The 19316-nt window shown below is 64.3% G+C and overlaps 1 protein-coding gene across 4 annotated transcripts; it reads left to right on the plus strand.

Moving 5' to 3' along the window:
- Positions 1–105: 105 nt before the first annotated feature.
- On the plus strand, positions 106–18028 carry STK11 (serine/threonine kinase 11). Of its 4 annotated transcripts, none has more exons than XM_029217231.1 (10): positions 117–1065; positions 8966–9049; positions 9855–9944; positions 10634–10766; positions 10857–10993; positions 11748–11875; positions 14057–14114; positions 14337–14530; positions 16495–16708; positions 17515–18028. In XM_029217231.1, exons 1-10 carry the CDS (start codon positions 776–778, stop codon positions 17735–17737), a joined length of 1551 nt encoding a protein of 516 aa, XP_029073064.1. In that variant the 5' UTR covers positions 117–775; the 3' UTR covers positions 17738–18028. The 4 variants fall into 4 exon arrangements, with proteins under 4 accessions (XP_029073066.1, XP_029073063.1, XP_029073064.1 ...); XM_029217232.1 differs by having other exon boundaries at positions 119–1065; positions 16490–16708; XM_029217233.1 differs by lacking the exons at positions 16495–16708; positions 17515–18028 and adding an exon at positions 14641–14792 and having other exon boundaries at positions 106–1065.
- The last annotated feature ends 1288 nt before the right edge of the window (positions 18029–19316 follow it).

Below are 19316 nucleotides of genomic sequence, written 5' to 3' on the forward strand. Positions count from 1 at the left end.
CGGAGAGCGAGCGCGGGCTGCCGTTTGGGGAGGGGCGCCCGCCGGGCCCGCGCGGCCGCTCGGGGTCCCGGGCCTGTGTGCGGGCGCCCGGGCAGTGGGCGGCTCGGACGGGGCTTGTTCCCTGCGGCCGGCGGGCCCCGGGCAGCCCCGGCGCTGGCGGGAGCCGGCTGGGCTGGACGGAGGTGCCCCGCGCGCTCAGGACACGCACCTGCCGGCGTCTCGTGCTCCCCGGACGGCGAGGCCGGCGGGAGACGCCCCCGAGAGGCGCGCCCGGCCCCCGGCTAAGCTCGCCTGCCCAGCTCTGGGGGCCCCGGGGCCGGCCTGTGCGGGGCCCCCGGCGCGCGCCATGGGCCGCTGGTAATGGACGGCGCGGAGAAGACTCGACCCTGCCGCGTCCGTGTTCGTTCGAGGGTCTAAAGTCCCTGGAGAATGACCTAGCACTTCCCGGCCCCACCGGCCTCTCGAGGGCCCCCGTGGACGCGCCGGCCCGCCTCGAAGCTGCGAGGCCGGGCGGCCCCCAAACTTGGGACGCTGCGCACGCCCGGTTGCCCGGGCTCTGGACCAGGCGCGCCTCTTGAACTCACGTTCAGTACAATCGTTTCTTTTCCAAGAAGGGTTTTCCTTTTTTTTTTTTTTTCCTTTTTTTGAGATTTTGTTGACTTTTATTTTTGAAGAAGGGAATTTGGGGGGGGTGACAAACGGAAGAACCGTCCACCGCGAAGCTCAGAAAGGGGATAAGGGACCGCCGGCGGGAGTCGGAGGCCTGGGGTCTAGGATGGAGGTGGCGGACCCGCAGCAGCTGGGCATGTTTACAGAGGGCGAGCTGATGTCGGTGGGGATGGACACGTTCATCCACCGCATCGACTCCACCGAGGTCATCTACCAGCCCCGCCGCAAGCGGGCCAAGCTCATCGGCAAGTACCTGATGGGGGACCTGCTGGGGGAGGGGTCGTACGGCAAGGTGAAGGAGGTGCTGGACTCGGAGACGCTGTGCCGGAGAGCCGTCAAAATTCTCAAGAAGAAGAAGTTGCGGAGGATCCCCAACGGGGAGGCCAACGTAAAGAAGTAAGTGCGGGCTTCCTGGGTGGGGGCGCGGCCCGCTGGGCGGCCCCCTCCTTCCTCCTTTCCTCCCTTTCTTCTCCCTCCATTTCTCGCTTTCTTCCTTTCGTTCTCCCTTTCCTTAAGCACCCGAGCCGACCAGCCGGGGAAGGTCGTGGGCAACTCGCTAGGGTACTTTGGTGAAGTCAGGCTAGCTTGTTGCGGTTGGGCGTCCTGTGCTCTCGGCCGATGCGGAACCCTCCTCGGAAGGGGGCGCCCCTCACCCCCTCTGCCCTCACGGCTGTCCGGAGGGCTGAGGTGCCCGGCGGAAGCGGCCGGCGTTGGTTTGGCTGAGAGCAGTTGGGCTCGGAAAGGGGCCTGCCCGCCTCCGGCAGGTTTCCGCGCAGCGCGCGGCTCTTAGTAGGGCAGGGGACACGCGGTTTGTTTATCCTGTTGGAGGGGGACCGTGCGGTTGCCAAAAATAATTGTTTGCACCGGCTTATCAGTCAGCAGGGGGGAACTTCGCCCTTTCTCACTTTCCTGGGATGTGACACAGGACACTTTGGCGATTCGCAGGCCCGGTGACTCCTGAGAAGGGGGTCGACTTGTGACCCCGCAAACTTTCTCACGTATTTTTTCAGGCACCCGTCTGCCCCTTGACATCCCAGAGATGGTGGGGTTTATGTGCAGACCCCACCGCCGCCAGGACAGTGGGAGCCCTGCCTCCATCCCTCTTGCTGGTTTCAGGAGGGGCCACCCCTCCTTATCGCTGCTGCCCTGCCCGAGCCGAGGGGTTTATCTCACGGGCCAGGCGGCAGCGGGACTGGCTGGTGACCTTGGCCGGTACTGGGAGTGCTGCTCCCAGATCCACTTTCATTCCCTCCTCCTGGCCCCCCTGCTCTCATGTAGTGTGACAGCGCGCTGCCCAGCTGTTTTCGCCTGCTCTGGGCTGCCTAGGGTGGTCAAGTCGGGGAGCAGGGTGCTGAGACCTTATTGGCTGTGGTCAGTGCCCCAGCTGTGGACCCCCAGCGAAGGTGGGGCCGGGTGCCCCAGGGCCAGTTGTTCAGTTCTCTGTGCCCGTCTCTTACCTGCAGGGTGGGGGTGGGGCAGGGGCCACCGGTGTCCCGGGGAGACAGGCCAGGAGACAGTGGATGCCCTCCTGTGGGCCAAGCGAGGCCACGCCTCTGATCAGATCCCCACTCCCTGCTTCTAAGTCACATTTTCTCATTAAGGCAGAAGCGTGTGGGGGAGACGTGGCCCTCGGGATGCCAGTTGGCCGTTGCTCCGGGTTGGGACCCCCCGCTCTCCAGGGCTGGTCCTCGTCCTCCTGGCTCCTCTTAGGCCTCATCCCTGGATCTGTCCAGGGAACGCGGTGCTGTGCTCTTGCAGACTGGATGCACCCTCCCTCCGCCTGAGGTCAGCCTGGGTCCGTGGAGGTGTTCTGGTGCCGGTGCTTTATGCTGGGCTGCTTTGGCACCCCAGGCCCCAGCCTCTTGGGAGTAGCACCCCGAGGTAGGAGGGGTTCCCAGAGCCCATCCCCAAGGGGCCAGGCTCCTTTCCAGCCCCAACTGATCTGTCTGGCTAGAGTCGCCCAAGCCCACCCTGCTGGCCATCCCTGGGGCTTCAGGGAGTGCACGCGTCCAGGGGCGTGGACTGGGGGCAGCAGAGCTGAGTGGGTCCCAGCACATCCGCAGACGCGATGGAGGTGTCAAGTGCCCACTTCTGCCAAAGCATGATGTACACGTGATAAAGGCCCTTCCCACATGCAAATGCACATGCTCAAGGTCAAGTTAGGGGACGTTCGTTCACCACCCAAAGCGTACCCTCGCGCTCTGCTGCCCCACTGGAGGGTCGCAGCCTGCTGGCTCCCAGTCCTCGCTTCCTGAGCGGTCAGCCATGGTCCCAGGAGCTGTGGAGACACAGTGTCCATCCGAAGAACCGGAGGGGAAACTGAGGCCCAGGAGGCAGAGTGGTTGGCGGTCCACAGCCGGCCTGGCAGTCAACACGAGGTGTCACAGCTGCAGGGCCTGGGCAGGTTCCTCCAGCTTAGCCCTAGAAGCGCAGGTCTTCACCTCTCTGAGGCCCCTTGGAGCGCAGCGCTGGCCCCGTGCGTTCGTCTGCCGTCTGCAGCGTGTGGCGTGAGGACTTGCGGACTTGCTGGATATGCGGCTGCGGGTTAAAACCCACCGCGCCTCCTTCCTTGGGTGCTGTGAGGGGGCGCGCCCTGCTCGGAGGCACCCTGTCCCCTTGTTCTGAGTCCTGACAGAGTGCCCCGGGTTGGAGGCCGGAGGAGGTGAGGCCCTGGGCTCAAGCAAGGGCTGGGTGTCCACTCCCTGGCCCAGAGATCCAGGCTTCTGGGTCAGCCTTGCCGCCAGGCGGCTGCAGGGAAAAAAGGCTCCTTTGTCTTGGAGAGACTTAATGAACTCAACTCCAGACTCTTCTCTTGGAGTGAAGCATCCAGAATTTTCCAGACAAGCCTCAGGAGTCCTCCAGCTCCAGTTGGGATGGGAAGCTTTTCCTTAAAGAATGCACTTTGTGTTAAAGGAGGTCCTCCCCCCTTGTGGCTCCTCCCAGGAGGGCTGCTGTGGGTCTGTGCTTGTCCCCCTCTTGCTCACAAAGACTAATTTGCTCTTATTGTAAAACACGAAAGTTCTGAAAACCACCGAGAAGTAAGACAGAAATTACTCATCGTTTTAATACTAATGCCTTTGCCACACTCCCTTTGAGCCTTTCTTTAGCATGTTTTCGTTACCTATCCAAGCACTTTTTAATGAAAAATTAAACTCCTCTGAAGATCATTTTCAACAGTAAGTTGTACCTGCTTGCTTTCCCGGTTGGCAGCAGAAGCCGCGCTGGCGCCTCCTTGGCTGGGGGCAGCCGTGGGGTTTCGCACCCATACAGACGGTGGGCACACGCCCCTCTGACGCGACCCCCCGGGGAAGTTGGGTGGCAGATGGGCCCCGCTCACGGGATTCTCACCTGTCCCAAGATACTGTTCTTTGTGGGCTTTCATCAGCTGTTTAGAAGCGTACAGCGGCCAGGGCAGTCTGTGTGCCCCACGGCCCGTCTGTGTGAGGGCAGGTCAGGGTCTGTACCCAGTGTATGCGGGGTGTGGGCACTTAGCCGTGCGGGGCCGGCGCTGGGCGGCTCGCGGCCCTGCCAGCCTCCTTCATCGGCGTCCCTGCCCGTGTGGCTGGGGCCCAGCAGGCCGACGCCAGTCTCTAGGCTGGGCCTCCCTCGGCCAGGCCAGTAGCGACTGGCAGGTACTTAAACCTGGGGGGTGAGTGGTTGGGATTTTAGCACGTGCAGCAGAGCCTGGACTTTGCTGGCCTTTGTTCCCGTCCTGAGTGGCCTTTGCCAGGTCCTGGCATCTGCTGGGGCACCTGCCCCCCACCCCCCATTGGGAAGGATTCTGCCTTGAGGCCAGGCTGGCAGCGATAGGGCACGGCTGGTCCACTGAGGCGCCCCGCACTGAACGTCCTCGCGGCCTCCCTGTCTGGTCCTTCCCTGGCCAAGGGGGGTGACTGTGAGGTGCAGTGGGAGCTCAGGGGCCATTGGGATACACCCCAGGCTGTGGCGCAGGGGGTGGGGGGGGGACACTGGCTCCTCACTCAGGAGTGTGTTGGGAATCACAGCAAAGCTGGCCTTTATCCCATGTTGACCTCGTGCTGCACGGCAATTTGTTCTTTTAATGGCTTTAATGAGACATAATTTACGTGACGTAAAATTCAACTATTAGCGGGTAACTCAGTGTCGTTTAGCATTTGCAGAGAGTGCAACCATAACCTCTAATTCCAGGACATCCCTCCCATCCCCTCAACAGGAACCCCGCCCCCATCAGCATTCACTCCCCCAGCCCCTGACACCAGGAACCCACTCCCTGTCTCTATGGATCTGCCTGTCCTGGACGTTTCCCACCAGTGGAATCACACACCGTGGGTCCTTCTGTGTCTGGCTTCTCTCACTGAGCATCGTGTTCTCAGGGTCCGTCCACGTGGTAGTGAGTGTCAGGGCTTCACCCCTTTTCAGGTGATGTTCCCGGGTGTGGAGGGATGTGGTGTATCCACTCAACCGTCAGTGGACATTCGGGTTGTCCCCACTTGGTGCCCGTTAGGAATTGTGCTTCTGGGAAGCTGCGTGAGCGATTGTGTTGAACTTCACTTTTAGTGAATTCCTCCTCCTTTTAGTCTCTCTCCCAGATCCCCGATGGCCTCTTGCCATATGATTAGAAGCATCAGCAGAGAGGCCAAGGGGTGAGGGGGGTCTTGCTCAGTGTCCCTCGTCCAGAGCTGCCATCGTCCCCTCCCCTGTTGTCTGTGGACCCATGCCTGTCACCATCCCCGTCTGGAGGGAATGAGGTGGGTGCATCCCCGGCGGCTGTGGGATGGGCGACCGTGGTGGCGGCTCCTTTCCATTCCTCTGTGAGCTCCAGGGGCTCTTCCGTTTCCCTCCTGGGTAGTCAGCGAGTCCATCCCCAGCAGTCTGCTCTGCTCAGGCGGCACTGCAGGCAGGTCCCTGTGACACCCGCCCGGAGCAGCTGCGGCCGGGCCGGAAGGCTCGGCTTCCTGTCACTTTACTTCCTGCATCCTGGCTGAGCGCCTGGCTTTTCCTCTTTCTTTAAATACTGTTTTTCTATTTTCCGGTCAGTGGTGTGCCTTGTAGGAGACGGAGAACTCAGAGAAGGTGTAGCAGCTCCTCCCTGGCCGGGTCTCTGCAGTGAATGTCTCGGGGGTCCTCCTGCACGCCCCTTTTACCCGCTCGGAGCGCACATCTCCATGCCGCCTGTGGGTGTGGTTCTCCTCTTTCGGAGGAGCTGGACACTGTAGCCACTTCTCTGGTATCCATACTGGAACTTACACATTTTTCTCCAGGAGGTTTCCATCACGGTTAACTGACCACATGAGCGCTCGACGCACCCATAGCGCGGGGACCTCCCTTCAGGGCTGGCTTTGTCGGCGTCGGAGTAGGGGGTGAGCTGTTTAATTGTGGAGGGAGGGGTGCTGCCGTCCGCCTCCTCCCGCACAGAAGTTCGCCCCAAAGGCAGTGGGCGGATGGGGAGGCGCGGCCCGGAAGATGGTTCCAGGCCCAGGTATCTCACAGCACAGAAGGCAGAGCCGTGGGGCTTGTCCTCGCTTTGGAAGGCCTGGGGTGAGCTCCCCGGGGCCCCTGGACTAGCCGCGGGCCCCCCTCCCGGAGCTGCCACGCATGTTATTGGCAGCCTGCGTCTGCGTTCAGGCGGGTTCCCACACTTGGGTCGGCAGATGCTGCTTGAAGCCTGGCTGTAAGCGCTCCAGGTGGTGGCCACGTGTTGGCTCCAGGTACGAAGGGCCTTCTGGTGTCCACACGTGCGGTTTAGTTAGCCCCTGCAGCGCCTCTGGATGGAGACGAGAGGGAGAGTGCCCGGAGCCAGCTTCCCGGGGAGGCTGGCACAGGGTCAGAGTCTATGCTGGGCCCTCCCTCAGCCCCCCCAGCTTGTAGCTCGTGACAGCTTGCTCCCCATGTGACACCCTTCTCTTCTGGGCCTCAGACCCCATGGCAGCTCTGGCCAGGTAGCTCAGCGGGTACTTGGCTGGCTGGGTGGACGGCAGGTGCCAAACACTGGTCTCTGAGGGGAGCCGGCTCTGCACCTGCCCCTGGAACCCCTGCCCCTGGGACCCCTGCGAGGAGGAGTTCTGTACTCAGTCCTGGCAGGGACCCCAAAGGCCTGGTCACCACTGTCATGACAAAGGCTGCTGTACCGTGTGGCCCGGGGCAGCCACCAGCCCTCGACTGTCAGAAAGGGAGGGGACTTGCCCGCGGGGGAGGGTCCTTGAGTCACCAGAGCTGAGCTCTGGCCCCGGAGAGCTGGCAGCAAGCAAGGCTGGGAGTCAGAGCTGTGGGGTGGTCTGGGCGAGAGCGGGAAGGATGCCTGGGGGCACAGCGCTGCTCCCTGATAAGTGGTGGTGGACCCGGAGCGTCAGAGGTGCACCCAAGCCCCCACGGACAGGGCACCCACCTGACCGGGGCCTGACCCACAGGGGCCTGGTAAGGCCCGTCCGTTGCAGGACTGAGTGAGTGAGTGGGCTCTGGGGGACCAGCACTGGGGCCCGAGGTGGGAAGGTTCAGGGAGCACTTGCCAGAGGTCAGGAGGGGCTCACAGGCCAGAAGGGGCGGTACAGAGTCTGCTCCCCACACCCCAGGACGTTCCTGGTCCTTTATAGCAGGACTCTCACCTGGGCCGTCTTGCCCCCAGGGATACCTGGCGATACCTGGGGACATCTGTGGTTGTCACGATGAGGAAGGGGGGCTCCTGGCATCAAAGGGGTGGAGGTCAGATGCTGCTCCACACCCCATAGAGCCCAGGACACCCCAACGTCACAGTGTTGAGGCGGAGCTACTGTGTCATTTATTTGGGGGAAAATTGAGTGTGATCCCTGTTCACACTGGACACCAGGCTAAATCCCAAAGGTCAGGCGGTGTAAACCAGGGTGACCCCAACATCTGTGAGTCTCCTCCCCTCCCTCCCACTCAGGTGTGGATTGAAATGTGTGCAGCATCCCAGACCTCAGAGGTCAGGTGGTTAGGGATAAGCGCGGAATGATGGGAATGAGGGCAGAGTTACTGCTGCGCCCCGCAACCCTCTGGTGAGGGTGGGAGTGGGGTGGGGGGCAGACAGGCAGTGAGCTCACGGGAAGCAGCTGTAAAGCTGTGTTTCCTCCAGCAAGTCAGTGGCCTCCTGTGCTATGGGTCTGGGGAGTGGGTGCTACACAGAAATGCTGTTTCCGGGGCACCCTCCCTTCAGAGGCTGCATGAGTGCCGGGCCGGGGAATCTGCATGGGAGGAGGACCTACGCTGGGGAGGGTGGGTGGTGTCGAAGGCACAGGATCCGCGCTGGTGTGCGAGGGTGGGGTGTGGTCAGGAACGGCTTCCTGGAATAGGCGACCTCTTCATGGAATGTGGACAGTGGGAGGCATGCGCCTCGGGTCTCATGACGTTGGGGACCCCTCACCTGCCCGGCTGGTCTTATGTTTCATGGTTGGGCTTCCCGGTGAGGACTTTAAAAAATCTTTATTGACGTATTATTCACATACCATGCAATTCGGTGACATTTAGTATCTTCATAGCAACTCTCATCTTTGTCTAGTTCCAGAACATTCCGTTACCCCAAAAGGAAGTCCTGTCCTTGTCAGCAGTCACCCCATCCCATCCCCAGTCCCTGACAACCAGGAACCCACTCTCTGTCTGTAGACTGGCCTGTTCTGGACGTTTCCCATCAATGGAATCACACACTGTGTGTCCTTCTGTGTCTGGCTTCTCTCACTGAGCATCGTGTTCTCAGGGTCCGTCCACGCTGTAGCGAGTGTCAGGCTTTCACCCCTTCTCAGGGTTGAGTGATGTTCCCATGTGTGGAGGGACACTGGAGTTGTATCCGCCCTTGGGCTCCCGTGGACAGTGCCGCCATGAGCACGTGTGACCGGGTCGCCGTGCTCTCGGTCCTCCCGGGCACGTGCCCTGATTGGAGGTGCTGGGTCAGTTGGTGACTGTTCAACCTTCTGTGGAGCTGCCCGCCCTCCCCCCCCCGCCCCCCCCCCCCCCCGCCCCCAGCTCCTGCAGGGAGTCCTCGTGGAGCTGCCCTGACAGCGACGGGGAGCCTGGGCTTCAGTTCCAGAGGGAGGAGTGGGTGGGGGGATGCGGGGACCTGGCTGGAGCCCCAACTCCCGCGTGCTCTCCTGCTGTCCCCTCGTGGCCTTCGCTGTGGTCTCTGTGCATCTTCAGTTAAAATGCGGGTACGGGGCCTGGTTGTGTTGCTGGGCTCGGGGGCATGCCCAGGACTAGCTGCCCCTGTGCGGAGCTGCTCACTCCGGTGCTGCCCTCTGCACGGTTCCTGGGGGCTCGCGGCACTGCCGGGCCACGGGGCTTGGCTGACACCTCCGTCCTCTGTCTTCAGGGAAATCCAGCTGCTGAGGAGGTTACGGCACAAAAACGTCATCCAGCTGGTGGACGTGCTGTACAACGAGGAGAAGCAGAAGATATATCCTTTTGGGGCTCGGGGTGCCAGGTGTTCCCTGAGCGCTGCCGACCTTGGGGCTGGGGCCCCTCTCCAGTGAGTGCCCACGGGGGGCGCTGCAGGATGCAGGCTGGTTCTCTGCTTAGACCTCCTGTTCTCATGTGGAGCTGGGGCCCTGCTGTCAGCCTGGTCCCTGGAGCGGGACGCTTTCCTGGCTTCTGTTTGGGGGGCTGTGCGCCCTGGCCTGTGGTGGATGCATGGGGGAAGGGATGGGGAGTGTGTCACTGCGGCAACGGTGTACTGGGAGTGTCCTCGGCCTTCGCCCTTTACTCCTGGACTGCAGCTCCGAGAAGCAGGGTATAGGGGCCCGGGGGCCTGCTGAGGGGCCTGTGTCGCAGAGGGGCCTGTCACTGACTCGCTGGTTGCAGGGTGATGGGGGTCCTCTCCATCCTAGTCGCAGGGCTGCCCCTCCACGGTGTAGATGCGGCTGGGGGGCTTCAGCCTGGCCCTGGGCTCCCCACCCCTGCTCCGCAGCCCCACCCCTGTGCTGCCCTCGTCTCTCCCTGGCCTCCCGCCCCTGCTCAGGCCTTCTCTTCACAGGGCCAACACGCCCCTCCCTCCTTTGGGGGCCAGGGCTGGGGCTTGAGCTCCTCCTTGGGGTGTGGAATGACCGGGGGGCTTCCTGCAGCACCTGTGATCCTTCTGGGGTCTCCAGCTCACTGCACTAGTTCAGCCTTCACCCCCTAGCACCTGTCTGTTCCCTGGGGATGGCCCATCTGGGGCAGGGTCTTGGCTGAGCGTGCTTTCCTTAGCAGTGCCGCTGCTGCACGTATATGGTGATGGAGTACTGCGTGTGCGGCATGCAGGAGATGCTGGACAGCGTGCCCGAGAAGCGCTTCCCCGTGTGCCAGGCCCACGGGTGAGCGTGCGGACCCCACTGCTGTCCCCTCCGCCCCCGCCCGGTCACTCACGGGTCCAAGCGTTCGAACAACTTAATTCTGATCATCAGTGAAATGAAAGCTCAAGTATGTTTCAAAACTCAGGGCTTTGGGGCTCAGTTTGCAGTCCCGCAGCCCCACAAGCTCCTCTCTATGCACCTCCCTGCCCCACTGTGGCCGCCACCGAGGCTTTGGGGCCTCCTGTGCTTGGGAAGCTGCTGACAGCGGCCTGTACTGCCCCGGCTGGCTAGTTCTCCTGGGCAGTCAACCCCTAACACCCAATTGCTGTAGGACCAGCTGGCCTGTGGCGTGAGGGGTCAGTGGGTTGGCCTGGGTCCCTGGCCCCAGGGGGGACGGGGTGCAGCAGGGCTGTATCCAGGCCACAGAGGTTGGGGTGATAGCAGGGCCCCTGGGCTGCCCGGGCTGGGGGGGCAGCTGGGGCAGGTGCCCGTGGTGGGAGCTACTGCAGCGGGGGCCCAGGAGTGGCTCAGCCCAGCCACTGGCCCTCTGGTTCCCTGATGGGCTGCCCGGCACCGACGGCCCCTGAGCCTCGGGCTCCCATCCTTGGTCCCGCTGGGTCGCTGCAGGCAGCCATTCCAGGCAGCTGAGGTTCCCGACAGGTGGGGCCGCGCCTCTTGGTGCCGTGGGTCACAGAGGTTGTGCCCTGCAGGTACTTCTGCCAGCTGGTGGACGGCCTGGAGTACCTGCACAGCCAGGGCATCGTGCACAAGGACATCAAGCCCGGCAACCTGCTGCTCACCACGGGTGGCACGCTCAAGATCTCCGACCTGGGCGTGGCCGAGGTAGGTGCCCCCCACCCCCAAGCCAGACCCGGGGTGGGGTCCCGGCCCCGCCGAGGGCCGCTCCCTGAGGGCTGTCTGGTGCTGCTACAGGCCCTGCACCCGTTTGCCGAGGACGACACGTGCCGGACGAGCCAGGGTTCCCCCGCGTTCCAGCCGCCCGAGATCGCCAATGGCCTGGACACCTTCTCTGGCTTCAAGGTGGACATCTGGTCAGCTGGGGTCACACTGTAAGTGCCCCTGGGCCTGGGTCCCTCCACCCCAGGGGTCCTCCCTCACCCCGCCTGGCCCCAGGTACCCTGCCTGGGCTCCAGGCTTCCCTGACCTGCCCCTCCTGGCAGGTCCCCCAGCTGCTGCCGCCCCCTAGAGTCTGTGAAGGCCACAGAACCGGGGTCAGGAGCCCCCATGGGTGGGGGGACAGGCACTGGGACCGGCCGTCCTCCTGGCCCCCGCCCACCTTGGGCTTGTGCTGGTCTCCACCTGCGCTGCTTCCCACACCGGCCACAGTCGCTGTTGGGTGGGTGTTTCTGTCCTGACTCCTGGGGCTGAGAATTCTCAGACACCATGAGTCGCCGGCGATGCTCGGCCCACCGCTGCGTACCCCTGACCCAGACGCCGCCACGTGGTCGTCTGTTCCTCCATGAGCTCAGGCGGCACTGAGTGGGCCTGTGTTCTCTGGAAGCCTCCCCTGCCCGAGGCGAGTTCATGCTGCAGCCCCCTGTGCGCGCAGCCGGTGGCGTGGGTGTCCCGTTTCATGTTACTGAGAGCTGACTCATATACCGTTGACCCACCATGTCAGAGCGTGCCATCCGGTGGCTTTCCATATCTTCCTAGTGAGCCGCCACCACCATGTGTTCCAGAACATTCTCCTCACCAAGTCCAAGTCCCCACAGGTGGGGGTGGTTAAGGTTCGGGACCAGGCTGGCTCCAGGCTGGGGCGCGAGGCAGGCCCTCCTGACTGGTCTGTCCTTCCCGGGGCCACAGCTACAACATCACGACAGGCCTGTACCCATTCGAGGGGGACAATATCTACAAGCTGTTTGAGAACATCGGGAAGGGGGACTACACCATCCCGGGGGACTGTGGCCCCCCACTCTCAGACCTGCTCAAAGGTGAGGCCCTCGAGGCAGGAGGCTGGGCTGGTGGGGTGGGTGGGGTGGGTGGGCTGGCGGCGGGTACTGGGGCCCCCGTGGGTTTCCCGTTGGCCGGCCCTTCTCTGTGCAGTTCCCCGACATGGGGCGGGGCGGGGTGGTGCAGAGCCTAGTCGGGTGTGGAGAGCAGTGGGCGCGGGGGTGCCTGCGAGGGGCCGCTGGCTCCTCTGGGCTCCACTGCCTGCCCTGGGCCTTCATTCCACCCTGTTCTGATCCCCCATCCCTACAGTGAAGTAGCAGCGGGGACCCCAGTCTGCCTGCTGAGTGGGGGTCTCCTGCGGGGGGGGGGGGCCTCTTCCTGCTGCAGTTCCCGGCCTGTACAGCAGGTGGCGCTGTCTGTGTATGGCAGGGGCTTGTCTAGGTGTGGATGGGTGGGAGCCACACCAGCATCCTGGGGCTTGCCTGAAGTTAGTTTTGATGACGCAGCACATGCAGGGTATCGCCCTGTGTGACCGGCACCGTCCTAGGTTCCCTGCCCACAGTCCCCAGGCTCTGTGTAACTGACCTGACCCTCGGCTTGTGCTGGACGCTGGGCCAGTGCCCGGCCTTCGTGTGATGCACAGCCAAGAGGATCTTTACAGTCCTGCGTGGCGCCTGAGCTTTCTGATGACTGAGTCTCGCCGGTTCTTTGGCTTGTTAGTGAAGGTGAAATGAAGCTGGGCAGCCGCGTTCCCAGTGCTCTGCGGGCCCCCCCCCCACCGCAGTCCAGGCCTGCATTGCCAGCTGCCCCAGGACCCTCAGAGGGGTGGGCATACCGCCTGCCTGGGGTCTTCTTGGAATGTGGGAGGAGCCAGCAAGCGGGAGGCGGTGGCCCCGCTGGCTCGGTCCCAGCCCTCCCCACCTGAGCGCTCCTTAGCAGCTCGTGGGCCCCGTCCTTGGGGGTGCCCGGAGCGTGCCCCCTGGCTCCCCCAGCTCCACTGAGGGCCGAGGGCTGTTGGAGGCGGTGAGCTGTTGTTTTGGACTCTCCTTCCCTCGCCAGGGGCTGGTGGGTTGGAGTTTCCTCTGTACGGAGCTTTCTTTGCTCCAGTGACACAGATGATGATCTGTTGCTACCCTCGCTCTCATAAACGCTCAAAACAGCCCCAAGAGGGGCCGACGAGATGGCAGAGGGCACCCGTGTCCCTGTCCCCAGATCCAGGCAGGGTGTCCCATTCTCGCTTCCTCTGCCCAGGCCTGCCTCAGGGCCTTTGCACTGCACTCCGCATGCAGGCTCCTCCCGGCCGCTGGGCTGTTGAGCCGCCTCCCCCGTGAGTCTCTGGAACACCGCGCTGGCCCTGTCCTCCTGCAGCGAGCCCGCGACCCTGACCTTTCCTCCTCTCTCACACCACTCAGACACTCAGCTCTCTGAGCCCCAGCTTCTGAAATGGCCTCTCGTTTTCTGAGAACAAAGCACCTCCAAGAGGTGGTGTGCAGAGCCCTGCTGCCCCCATCCCCCTCTCTGCGTCACGCTCGGTCCTCCCGTGGGGAAGGGGGTGGGCACTTGAGCATGGTGGGGGCTGGGGACCTCGGGCCCTGGGCCCCCTGCAGCCCTGCGGGGGGGGTGCCGCCCTTTGCTGCTTCGGGCCAGCCCAGCACAGCCTGCAGGTCAGCTTTGCCCCTTCTGAGTGTCCGGGTGCCGGGCAAAAGGCCCTCACACCAGTGTCTACATACGGTGTGTTGCCCTCGAGGCCTCCGGTTCTCCTGCCGCCGCCTCGGGGGGCTTTGGTGTCCTGGCTAGAATGGCCAGTCACAGGCTTTGCTGGCCAAAGCCGGTGGGCACCAGCAGGGGCGAGCCATGTGCTTTGTCTCCTTAGGGCGTGTGGACAGGTTCAGGGTCACTGGGGTGGGCTGTCCATCCTGCGTCCCAGCCTTTTCTGGTCTTGGTCCTCCCAACCTGGCTTTGCAGTGTCTGCCGGGCAGCCCCTCGTGTCAAGACAGGGAGACGGCCCCAGCTGTGTCCTTCTCCGTTCAGCTGGGGGCTTAGCATCTGCCCCCATGCTGGGCGCCCGGCTGTAGAGGCCAGGCCTGTGGGGGAGGGGGCTCCGTTCACTCACGCCACCCCCTCCCCTGTACGGGCACCCACGGGCGTCCCCACCTCTCCCAGGCAGGGGAGGGCCCTCGGCCCGTGCTAGCCCCTGCACCCACCGCTGGTCTCCCCGGCAGGGATGCTGGAATACGAGCCGGCCAAGCGGTTTTCCATACAGCAGATCCGGCAGCACAGGTGAGTCCCTGTGGGGCTCCCCCACTTGGGGGCCCATGTGGTGAGAGCGAGTGGGGGCAGGGGAGGGGGAGGTCAGGGCTGCGGGGGTCTTGCTGGCTCAGTCTCTCCCGTTGGGCCCCTTCTCCCTCCCCCACCCCGCGTGGTTCTCAGCGGGAATTGGGGGTGGGCCCATGTGGTAAGCCAGGCAAGCCTCCGGCTGCCCTGACCCGCCGGCTTCCGTAGCTGGTTCCGGAAGAAGCACCCGCCAGCCGAGGAGCCGGTGCCCATCCCGCCGAGCGCGGACTGCAAGGACCGGTGGCGCGGCATGACAGTGGTACCCTACCTGGAGGACTTGCACGGCTGTGCCGACGCTGCGGATGACGAGCTCTTCGACATTGAGGACGACATCATCTACACTCAGGACTTCACGGTGCCCGGTGAGTCCCCGGGGGTCACGGGAGAAGTGGGGAGGCCCCGCCCCCAGCCCGAGGGTCCGGTGGCCCTCCCCGCAGTGGCCACCCTTCTGACGAGTGGCCTTCTTCCCCAGGTGGCGAGGAGGCGTCTGAGGCAGGGCTTAGAGAGAGAGACCCGCAGGAGAGCCAGTGCTCAGACCTTTCTGGAGAGGAAGCTGAGGCCAGGGCCGCCGAGGAGCTCCGGGCAGAGCCCGGGCCCTAGTGTAGCGCTGTCCCACCCGCCTCCCCGCGGTGCTGTGCTGTCCCGGGGCTGGTTCCGCAGGCTCCTGCATAAAGGTCTGCCCCACTGAGCGTGTGCGGGTCATGCTTGTTTCCTTCCGGCTCGCCGGCCAGGGCTTAGGCGTTTACTGTAGAAAGAGCCCGTGTGCAGGGTGGCCAGTGGGGCCTCCAGGGAGCAGCCCCAGGGTGGGTCCGCGTGTCCCACTCTCCTGGGGGCACACTCAGGCCTCTGGTGCATCTGGCTGCAGCTGTTCCCCATGGGGTCCTGGGGTCAGGTGGGATGCCCCGCCCTGGGAACCCTGGCCACGGTCCAGTCCTGAGGCCTCCTGGATCCTCCATCCTTTCCACAGGATAGAAGCAAGGTGTCCTGTCTCTCAGAGGCACTAGGGCCCCGGGACAGGTGCCTGGGCGTGAGCCTTGCTGGTCAGCCGGCTGTAGAGGCACTGACCACACACCGTCTCTTCAGGCCTGTTCCAGAGGCTTGGGGCTGCTTTGCCTGGGTGGGGGAGGCCTTGTTCAAGAGCGGCTCTCTGGGCCGGAGCCAGATCCCTGGCCTGGGAACGTCCTCCACATGAGACGTGGGGACGGACGGTCCTGTGCTGAGGTCGGGCAGCCGCTTCTCGCTGACCTGCCCGTGGGCCGGCAGCGGGCCGTGTTGGGGCTTCTCCCGTTCTGGTCCTGTCGTGTGGTCACGGTCAGAGGCTCTCAGCTGCTCCCCTGGGTCCCTGGTCCTGCCATCCACCCTGAGGGCTGGTGCTGGGCCTTGGGCCGGGTGTTGGTTGGTCGGGGCCAGTGGCCCCAGTGCCTTGAGGGCATGTGGAGCAGATTCCGTGCTCTCCAGCCACCCTCCGACCGTGGTCACTGTGCCAGAGGCTGGGCCCCAGGTGATCTGCGCAGAGTTTCGGTGCTCGGCGCCCCTCCAGCCCCCCTCCCCCTTCAGAGCAGGCAGCTGACACTGCCCCACGCTCTGGGTTCTGACCTGAGACGCTTCCCCGTCACGGGCCGGTGCCTCCCGGCTAGGTTCAGAGGCTGAGTCAGGCACAGGACGCCATTGGTGGAGACGGGGCTCCGTGTGCAGAGGAGATGGGCTTGAGGCAGCTGAGGGCAGTTTCCTGCCGACATCCATGGGAGGGGGGTGCACCGTGGGCAGCACGGGCTTCCCGCACCCTTCCCTCCCCCCACGCCTCAGTGGGGACAGAGTGGGGCGGGCGGCCCCGGGCCAGTGGCCCTGGGACCCGGTGAGCGCTGGCAGCCCACACAGTCGGGGCCAGGGCATGGCAGGCACCTGTGACGGCCTCTCCGTTTGTGCCCGGCGTGGAGAGCCGGGGCGGGCTCTTGTGGGAGAGACGGCGAGTCCGGAAACCCGGCCCGAGCCCAGCCCCTCCGAGTCCCACGGGGCCCAGCGAGGTCTGGCCATCGCACAGGTGAGAGAGCCAAGGCTCGGGCCTCAGGTCCCTGATGTCCACCATGTTCCCACCCACCTGAGTGCAGGGCTCCACTCACACCTGAACAGGCAGGTGAGTGTAGGCTGGGCCCCCCCCCAGCCGGCTCGAAGGCCAGCCCCGCTGCTCCCTGGATGGGGGCCCCATTGGCAGGACCTGGTGGGACAGGTGGTGGAGGTGCCCTGGGCCCGGGCAGGCGGGGCGCTGGGGGCGTGTTGGTCGGGAACCCCCAGTCAGCACAAGTTTGCCTTCTCCCTCCTAGGACAGGTCCCGGAGGAGGAGGCTGGGCGGAGCGCACAGAGCCGGGGCCCGCCCAAAGCCATGTGTGTGAATGGCACCGAGTCAGCCCAGTTGAGCGCCAGGTCGAGGGCAGAGCGCCGGGCCAGTGCCGCCTCCAACCCCGCCCGCAAGGCCTGCTCGGCCAGCAGCAAGATTCGCCGGCTGTCAGCCTGCAAGCAGCAGTGAGGGTGGCCGCCTGCAGGTGGGAAGTGGCGGGGACCGGAGGAATGGGTTGGGGGTGTGCTGTGGGCACTGCCCTGCTTGGCTGGTGTCACTGTCACGGCCTGTGCCTGTCACCCCCAGGGTCTGGGTTGGAGGTCACTTTCATCAGGGCGTTGGCCACACACTGGGGTCGGGGGGCGGCGTGTGCAGGATCAGGGCCCCTAAGCCGGCAGCCTGTCTTGCAGACCTGCGGGGCTCACCCCCACCCTGCCAGGCTGCTTCTGCGACAGGGCGATGCTGACATCAGACCAGGCTGGGGGTTGGGGGGTGAGCAGGCCAGGAGGGGCTGGGCTCTGACTGAGGCCGTCATCTCCCCTCCCTGCTTCCTCTTCCCAGCCCTGACCGCCCAGTCCACAAAGGGTGATTGGGCCCCAGAGGCACTGGAGACCCCATCGCCTGCTCAGGTTGTGAGCAGTGGGGTAGGGGCCTGAGGCTACACAGCCCCTGTCCAGCCATGTCCCCTCTCCCAGGGAGCTGCCCCTGAAACACCTCCCAAGGAATTTGTATGCCAGCAGCAGAACCAGCCAGGTGGGGTAGGAACTCTTTGGAGGGAGGCCCGGTTCCATGGCAGAAAGGCCGTGCTTAATCCCACCAGGTGGCCAGAGATGCCCGGGGTGGCTCTTGAGGCAGCGCAGCCCTCCCTAGCCTCCTGAGGCGTCTGACAGCACTGAGGCATGACCAGGCCTCAGTTTCCCCACCCTCTGGGCGGCCCTAGGGGGGCCTGCTTCCTGGGATGCAGGGCCTTTCGTTGACCCAAAAGTGACCCACCTTCTGTTCTGGTCTCAGCCTGTCTCCAGGAGCCCCGGCCAGGTCCTGCTCAGTCTTCCCGCCGACTGCTGGCCTGCTGCTCACTGCCCAGGAAGGCCGCCGCTGCACCCTTCGTGCTGACTGCCCCTCCGGAAGCCGGAGGGTCCTGGAGGGCTGTGGTTGGGGGACAGCAGGGACTGGGGTCCGCCCTCCCTTGGTGGCCGGTGGACACGACCTCCTGCTGACTGCAATCCTGTGCTGAGCCCCTTCCCCCCGCCGGGGGAGGAGGGAGTGGGCCCGGCGCGGCCCCACGCCAGCCCTCGCCATGCACTTTACGTTGAGACTACTGGTTCTCGCCCGCCCTGACCCCTCTTTTTACTCTGCCGCTCGTTAGCGCCTCCCACACCTGGTGATGTGTTCCCACCAACCACAGCCTCAGCGGGACGGGCAGGACAAGTGGGCCTGTCGACCGAGATGCATGCCCAGTGCCCAGGGGAGCCCGGCGCCTGCCTTGTTTTCATTGTTTGGTTGGTTCTTTTTTCTTCTTTTTTAAGAAAAAATAAAACAGGTGGATTTGAGCTGTGGTTGTGAGGGATGTTTGGGAACTGTGGGTGGCAGGACGTGCTGTCAGGTGGGGGGGGCGGTCTGAGCCTGAGCCTGGGGCCCTTTGTGGACCCCACAGTGGACGGGCTGGCCCGGGTCTGCAGGTCTTGCTGGTGATGCCGGGTGGAAACGTGGGCCTCCCACGCTTGTCTGCCTCTGGCCATGCTGGATCTCTGTGCTCTCTGGTGACCCGGCTTCCCCAGAGCTCCACAGGCCCCTCTGCTCAGCCCAGGGGCCACAGCTCCACAGTGCAGTGGCCAGGGGGGCCTGATCCCCTTTCGCCCAAGGCCTGTGTACTCCTGGGTCCCCAGAGAAAACCCAGAGCAAGAGTATGAAGTAAATATAATCAGTCAGAAAACAGAACACAAAACTCCATCACTGGATGGTACACAGACAGCACGAAGCTTCGAGGAGCGGGGCAGGGCGACTCGGCCGCTGGCGAGGGCTGCCCCATCTTTTGGCAATAAATAAAGCTTGGGAAACTTGAAACCTTGACCGTTTGGGTTTTGTGTCTCAAACACTGGTGAGTCCTGGCTGCTCTTTGGACGGTGTGGTTACGGGAAGTGCGGCCCGCTCAACATGCGGAGGGCGGGTTCAGGGTGCAGACACCAGGAGGGAGGGGACCGGGGGGCGTGTACAGGGCTGGGGGCGGCGGCGGCGAGTACGGTTATTGCTCGGAGGGGGCGCGGACTGCCGCGAGCACTCGCCGCGGTGAGGTAAACGGCTTCGGGGGCTTGGAGGCCACGGCCTCGAGCTAACCTCACAGCCCGGGCCCGCGCGCCCTCTCTTCGCGGAGCCTCGGCGCCCCTTGGTCCCTGCGCGTGCGCCTTAGCGCGAACTCCGGCGCGTGCTAACCGGACGCGTGCTAACCGGACGCGTCGCTAGGCTTGATTGGTGTTGGGAGGGGCGCTCTGCGCATGCGTCTCGCGCAGTCGGCTCGCACTGCCCCTCCAGGATGCAAGCCCTACGCATGCGCTTCCCGTTGCGTCGTGCAGTGGACGCGGCGGCCCCGGTCACTAGACCGAGGCCGCTGTCTGGGGCCAAGGGAAGTTGAATGTGGTCCTCGGAACCCCTAAGTTGAGAATCCGCCACACTCCCTTTAGTCGACCCGATGAAGTGCCCGGAGGGGACTGTGTGCGTGCGCACTTTGGGCTGGCGCAGGGTGCCTGGGGCACTGCGTGCGTGCTCGAGGCCCGCGGTCCCAGCGCAGGCGCGCCGGGGCGTCGCACTTCAGGTGT

The sequence above is a fragment of the Monodon monoceros genome, unplaced genomic scaffold (genome assembly GCF_005190385.1).
Source record: "Monodon monoceros isolate NGI ecotype Baffin Bay Population unplaced genomic scaffold, NGI_Narwhal_1 Super_Scaffold_12, whole genome shotgun sequence".
In the NCBI taxonomy this organism is placed as follows: Eukaryota; Metazoa; Chordata; class Mammalia; order Artiodactyla; family Monodontidae; genus Monodon; species Monodon monoceros.